Source organism: Pelophylax lessonae (genome assembly GCF_965119305.1).
Source record: "Pelophylax lessonae genome assembly, chromosome: 8".
Taxonomy (NCBI): Eukaryota; Metazoa; Chordata; class Amphibia; order Anura; family Ranidae; genus Pelophylax; species Pelophylax lessonae.
In genome coordinates, this window is record NC_138775.1 from 6,153,843 (window position 1) to 6,161,439 (window position 7,597).

Consider the following 7,597-nt stretch of genomic DNA (forward strand, 5'->3'; position numbering starts at 1 on the left):
CATCAACTCGCCGTGTTTGGAGGAAAAAGAATGCTGCCTGTGACTCCAAGAACACCATCCAACCATCTAACATGGAGGTGTAAAGGTGGAAACATTATGCTTTTGGGGTGTTTTTCTGCTAAGGAGACAGGACAACTTCACCGCATCAAAAGGACGATGAACAGGAATATGTACCTTCAAATCGAAAATATGTGGAGGGAGCTGAAGGTTCGCGTTACCAAAACGTCAGCCCCAAAACCTTAATGACTTGGAGAGGATCTGCAGAGAGGAGTGGGAAAAGAATCCCTCCTGAGATGTGTGCAAACCTAGTGGCCAACTACAAGAAACGTCTGACCTCTGCGATTGCCAATAAGACCCCGTTCACACTGGGGCGACCTGTCAGGCGACCTGGTCGCCTGACAGGTCGCCGTAGGTCGCCTGCCATAGAGAAACTGTGGACCCGTTCTAATAGGAGCGACACAAGTCGCTCCGACTTAGAAAAAGGGTCCGGAGCTTCTTTGGGGCGACCTGGAGCGACCTGCATTGACTTCAATGTTATTGACTGGGATCCCCCCAGTGTGAATGGGGTCTTAGAGATCAATGTTTATAAACAATGTTACTTTGTACCTCTCTATCTCCCGTCTGATCAATGTTTATAAACAATGTTACTTTGTGTCTCGGTTCACACTAGGGCGACCTGTGAGGCGACCTGGTCGCCTCACAGGTCGCCGCAGGTCGCCTCCCATAGGGAAGCTGCGGACCCGTTCTAATAGGAGCGACACAAGTCGCTCCGACCTAGAAAAAGGGTCCGGAGCTTCTTTGGGGCGACCAGGAGGCGACCGCCATAGACTTCAATGTTATGAAGTCCGTGGCGGCCGCTCCGAGGTCGCGGCGCGCTGCTCGCACCGCGATCTCGGAGGTCGCCTCGGGAAGTGGCGTCGCGTGTATGTGAACCGGCGCTGTATCTCTCTATCTCCTGTCTGATCAATGTTTATAAACAATGTTACTTTGTATCTCTCTATCTCCCATCTGATCAATGTTTATAAACAATGTTACTTTGTATCTCTCTATCTCCCATCTGATCAATGTTTATAAACAATGTTACTTTGTATCTCTCTATCTACTGTCTCATCAATGTTTATAAACAATGTTACTTTTGTATCTTTTTGGATATAAAATGGTAAGAACCCTATTTTTTTTTTTTTTTTCTGTGTCCAGTTGGTGAAATTCTCTTCCCTTCCTATCCAGGAGACACAACAGAGAGAAAGAGCAAATGCCTGCAACATGTGAGAAATCTCCTCTCCTGTCACCAGAGCTGGTAAAACCCCATTGGCAGGTCACCTTCCTATTCCTGTTTTGGTGAAAACTGTAACATTTTAATTTAAATCTAGAGGATGAATCACCCAGTAGACAGCAATAAAAGACTGACAGGGATTCTAATTCTTTCTGACTTTATATAAAACTAAAAAAGAATAACCAGTGAATATCATACACAAGGTGGGAGAAGCGATATAATAGTGACACCTACTGGACAAGCCCAGCACTTTCGCCCCGGGACACAGCTCGATCGTACTGCTGCTCTGCGTCCTCCTTCTTCTTCACTACGCCAACAGTTGTCACTCCGTCTACCGTCCTTCAACATAAAAGAGACCATGTGAAATACATTTCTGGTGATTAACTCGTCATTAGATGATACTTTGTATTCATCCGTATCCACTTTAAGACCCGGCCTTTTCACATACTTTTTGCTTACAAGTTTAAATCAGTATTTTTTTGCTAGAAAATGACTCAGATCCTCCAAACATTATATATATATATATATATATATATATATATATATATATATATACATATATATATATATATATATATATATATATATATATATATATATATTTTTTTTTTTTTTTTAGCAGAGACCCTAGAGAAAAAAATAGCCGACTGTCGCAATATTTTATATCACACCGTATTTGTGCAGCGGTCTTACAAACACAATTTTTTGGGGAAAAATATACTTTTTTTTGTTAGCCCATTTATTTTTGTATAGTCTGAAAGATAATGTTACACCGAGTAAATAGATACCAAACATGTCATGCATTAAAATTGCGCACACTTGGGAAATGGCAGAAAACTATGGTACATAAAAATCTCCATAGGCGACGCTTTAAACATTTTTACAGGCTACCAGTTTAGAGTTACAGAGGAGGTCCAGTGCTAGAATTATTGCTCTCACTCTGGTGATTGCGGCGATACCTCACATGTGTGTTTTGAACACCGTTTACATATCTGGGCGCGACTTAAATATGTGTTCGCTTCTGCGCGTGAGGGTGGAGAGACGCGGCACTTTAAATTTTTTTTCCTTATTTATTTTACTTTTAATTTTTACATTGTCCCTTTCATTTTTTTCCTTATTTATTTTACTTTTAATTTTGACATTGTCCCTTTAAATTTTTTTTTCTTATTTATTTTACATTTTATTTTTACAGTCCATTTAATTTTTTTTGTTTTTATTTATTTTACTTTTTTAATTTTACACTCTCCCTTCAAATTTTTTTTCTATTTCTTTTACTTTTTATTTTTACAATGTCCCTTCAATTTTTTTATCTTATTTATTTTACTTTTTATTTTTATTTATTTATTATATTTTTTTACACTGTCTCTTTAATTGTTTTTTTTTTTTCTTATTTATTTTACTTTTTATTTTTAATTTTTACTGTCCCTTCAAATTTTTTTTTTTGGAACTGTTTGCATACAAGTTTAAATAAGTATTTTTTGCTAGAACCCCCAAACATTATATATTAATATTTTTTTAGCAGAGACCCTAGAGAAAAAAATGGCGATTGTTGCAATATTTTATGTCACACCGTATTTGTGCAGCGGTCTTACAAACACAATTAGTTGGGGAAAAATAAAAATTTTTGAATAAAAACAGCAAAGTTAGCCCATATTTTTTTTTTTTTTGTTATGTATAATGTGAAAGATGATGTTACATTAAGTAAATAGATACCTAACATATCATGCATTAAAATTGTGCAGGCTTGGGAAATGGCATAAAACGACGGTACTTAAAAATCTTTATAGTTGATGCTTTTAAACATTTTTACAGGTTACCAGTTTAGAGTTACAGAGGAGGTCTAGTGCTAGAATTATTTCTGTTGCTCTAATGATTGCGGCGATACCTCACATGTGTGTTTTGAACACCTTTTACATATCTGGGCATGACTTAAGTATGCGTTCGCTTCTGCGCGCAAGGTCAGAGGGACGAAGCGCTTTAAAAAAAATGTCTCCCCTCATTTATTTTACTTTTAATTTTTACATTATCCCTTTAAATTTTTTTCTTACTTATTTAACTTTTTATTTTTACAGTTGCTTTAATTTTTTTTTTCTTATTTATTTTACTGTTTTTTTTTTATTTTTACAATGTCCCTTCAAATTTTTTTTTCTTATTTATTTTACTTTTTATTTTCTATTTTTACACTATGCCTTCAATTTTTTTTCTTATTTATTTTACTTTTAATTTTTACATTATCCCTTTACATATTTTTCTTACTTATTTTAATTTTTATTTTTACAGTTCCTTTAAATTTGTTTTTCTTATTTATTTTACTTTTTTATTTTTACACTGTCCTTTTAATTTTTCTTTTCTTATTTATTTTACTTTTTATTTTTTATTTTTACAATGTCCCTTCAAATTTTTTTTTCTTATTTATTTTACTGTTTATTTTTAATTTTTACACTGTCCTTTCAAATGTATATATATATATTTTTTTTTATCCCGTTTATTCCTATTTCAAGAAATGTAAACATCCCTTGTAATAGAAATAAGCATCACAGGGCCTCTTTATTGTGAGATCTGGGGTCAAAAAGACCCCAGATCTCTCATTTACAGTTAAAAGGAAAAAAAAAAAGTATTTTTTTTTTTTGATGAAAAAAAATCATCCCTTTAAGGTTAGAAGGTGGAAGTGACGTCGGAAGTCACTCCAGTCCTCCAAGGGTATAGAGCTGAGTGGGAGATATCTTGCCCTCACTTGGCTTCCTGCCCAGCCGTGGATCGGGTCAGATTGGCTCCGGGCTAACCGAGAGGTCTGGGAACAGTTGGGGGGGGGCACTTCTCACGCCACCTCTAGAAGTGATCCCTTGGCGAATCCGCCGTTGGGATCACTTTTATCTTACAGAGAATCGCCCGCAGTATAAAAAAATACCGGGATTATGGCAACTACCTGCTGCCAGAACCCCGGTATTAAACGTCAAAGTAATGATCTATATACACTGTGGGCGGTCCTGAAGTGGGTATACATGGAGCCCAACCCAAATGGAATTGTTTTTTATTATATTTTATTCTTCTTTTCTCCATTGCATTGGGGTGCTAATAAATAGAAATGGCGCCATCAATGGATAATGCATTGCAATAAGTGAGACACATTTTATCCCAATGTATCAATGAGGATGAGCTAATCGCGATCGGTATGACTCTCACATGCTGAAGTTGGTGATGAACGCAGTTTTCGGAAGCTCCACATCGAAGATCGCCTCCTGAGAAGAGTTCCCAGTGTTCTGGATCTCCGTAGTGATCAGAGTCCGGGCAAATCGGGACGTGACTTTACAATCGATGTCCATTCTGTAGATGTCCATCGAGGATTCCACCTGCAGAGAGATCACACATCTAAAAATGAGACCCCCAGGGCTCTTTACCAGAGGAGCTTACACTCTAATGTCCCCTCCCCCCAAAGACACATCAGTCTCTGTACCAGAGGAGCTTACACTCTAATGTCCCCCCCACAGTCACATCAGTCTCTGTACCAGAGGAGCTTACACTCTAATGTCCCCTCCCCCACAGTCACATCAGTCTCTGTACCAGAGGAGCTTACACTCTAATGTCCCCCCCACAGTCACATCAGTCTCTGTACCAGAGGAGCTTACACTCTAATGTGCCCCCCACAGTCACATCAGTCTCTGTACCAGAGGAGCTTACACTCTAATGTCCTCTCGCCCACAGTCACATCAGTCTCTGTACCAGAGGAGCTTACACTCTAATGTCCCCTCCCCCACAGTCACACCAGTCTCTGTACCAGAGGAGCTTACACTCTAATGTCCCCCCCCTCCCCAGTCACATCAGTCTCTGTACCAGAGGAGCTTACACTCTAATGTCCCCTCCCTCACAGTCACATCAGTCTCTGTAACAGAGGAGCGTACACTCTAATGTCCCCTCCCCCACAGTCACATCAGTCTCTGTACCAGAGAAGCTTACACTCTAATGTCCCCTCCCCCCCCCAGTCACATCAGTCTCTGTACCAGAGGAGCTTACACTCTAATGTCCCCCCCCCCCTCCCCAGTCACATCAGTCTCTGTACCAGAGGAGCTTACACTCTAATGTCCCCTCCCTCACAGTCACATCAGTCTCTGTAACAGAGGAGCGTACACTCTAATGTCCCCTCCCCCACAGTCACATCAGTCTCTGTACCAGAGGAGCTTACACTCTAATGTCTCCTCCCCCACAGTCAGATCAGTATCTGTACCAGAGGAGCTTACACTCTAATGTCCCCCCACAAACACAGATTAGTCTGGGTAAGTTACCTTCCAGAGCTATATAAATGTGTAATAATAATAGTGTGTGACTGTGGGGGAGGGGACATTAGAGTGTAAGCTCCTCTGGTACAGAGACTGATGTTAGAGTTGAACTCCAGCCAAAATGTTGTCCCTGCAGTGGAGATTCTCTGTTTTCTGTCCCGGAGATATAACAGAAAAGGAGAAGTTCCACCTTTGAATTCACCAAACTTCCATTTCTGGTGACAACTTTAATCTGTATTTTCGCTCTTTGTTCCTGTCCTAGAGTCAGTGATCTCTGGAACTGGAAATCAGGGTGAATCCCCCTGTCGGGGGGGGGGGGGGGTGTACATACATTAAGAGTTTTTTTTTTTTTTTTAATTAAATCTTTTATTCATTTTATCAACATACATATATAATCTCACAAAAAAAAAAAACATTAAAAAAAAAATATACATAACATTACATAAATTCCCCCATTACCCCCAGTCATATACATTCCGTGAAGTGAAATATGGCAAGACACTATATATTGCAATCATACTTAATAGTGAAAATGTGAAAAAAGTGAAAAAGAAGACAAAAAAAAAAAAGGTGATATAGGGGAAAGTGCAACCCACCTTTCCCTTGTCATTCAATCACCGTGTCAACATATCACTCAAAAAAAAAAAAAACACATCACATCCAGTGTTTTTCGGAGGGGGTTAAAATGGGGGGGGGGGGGGAGAAATGGATATCATATCAAAAGACAAAAAAAAAATATATATATAAAAAAAAAAAAAGAAATGCAAAAATCTGTCACAAAAATCCCTAGTAAATCAATTCAAATTAAACTACGTCATGAAATATGTGCCGTTCTAAAATATAACATGTCATGTTCAGTACACTCCATAGCATCATCGTGAGGGCCGGGGATTATCAGTGGGCAACTGTTAACCAAACTGGGCCGCTCGGTCCCTCTCCAAGAGGTTTTAACCTTTCTAAGGGTTAAGACATTTTTGGAGGTCCATCATACCATTACCGATGGAGGGACCATGATATAGACACCTGCTGAATGCTGGTCACTTACCGGAGTGCCATGGCTTGCCTGGAGTCCACATACAGCGAGGAGAACGACCGCTATATTCATCCACTTGACAGGAGCCATTTTAGTAAATTTTAGGAGCCGAAGTAAAAAAGGTAATTCCTGAGAACATTAATGAACAACCAGCGTCTAGATTAATGGGTAACTTTGTAGAGAAACAAACCCCAAAACGTTTTACGCAACCAGAATTTCACAAGCGGTTCCCGTAGGAGGCCGATGGGGTGGTTTGCCTCCAGTTTTGGAAAGAGTTGAGAGGAACGCGGATCAATATTGCACATTGTTCTGTAGTCTGAAAACATTGCCACTTGCTTTCTGGACGGTTTGCTCTTCTTTAATGGAGTTGCCTGTAAATACGTGACACACGTGTTTGAAGAATGGCTCCCTTCCCCTAGCCCCGCCCACAAAACAAAAAACGAGTGAGGCTTGATACACGCAAAAAAAAACGCTTGAAAAATACTTTAAAAGTTTGCCTTTAAGCGTGTAAAAAAACTCAAAACCACCGGATGCTGAGGTGTGAATGGAGGCTTTATTTGCACATTTTTCAGATGCTTCCATTGAAGTCTTTCGGGGCCAAAATGTGTCACTCTGCCCCAAAAGAAGCTCACTTTTTTCAAGCAATGACCTTCAATCGGCAATCTGCACAGATGTGAACCACTGAATTTAATGGAAATTCTGATGTGGATCGTCGCAAACTATCCAGTGAAGGTTCAAAGTGCAAATCACTCAGGTGTGACTAGGAGGCACCATTGAATATAATGAGAAGACTAAAATCAGGCATTGAAGTCCTTCTAGTGAAGCCTCAAAGCATCTTCAGATCTCTCAGGTGTAAATGAGGCCTCAGAGTTGAACAAAAGTATAGGGTTCCCTTCACAATGGAGTGAATTGAAGCACCTTTGAAGAGGGGGCAATGTAATGGAGGGCTATGATGTGAAGAGGGAACAATGTGATGGAGGGCTCCGACGTGAAGAGGGACCATGTGATAGAGGGCTC

The 7,597-nt window shown here is 39.6% G+C and overlaps 1 protein-coding gene across 1 annotated transcript in view; it reads right to left on the minus strand.

Annotated features, from left to right (window-relative positions):
- LOC309561709 (inter-alpha-trypsin inhibitor heavy chain H3-like) overlaps positions 1-6,751 on the minus strand; it is a 58,438-nt gene extending 51,687 nt beyond the window's left edge. Inside the window, exons 1-3 of the mRNA XM_082265695.1 lie at positions 6,593-6,751; positions 4,457-4,623; positions 1,508-1,612 (exon numbers count right to left, since the gene is read on the minus strand). Of these exons, the coding sequence (XP_082121821.1) occupies positions 1,508-1,612; positions 4,457-4,623; positions 6,593-6,670 (350 nt within the window). The 5' untranslated portion in view covers positions 6,671-6,751. The remainder of the gene's footprint in view (positions 1-1,507; positions 1,613-4,456; positions 4,624-6,592) is intronic.
- Between the last annotated feature and the right edge of the window lie 846 nt (positions 6,752-7,597).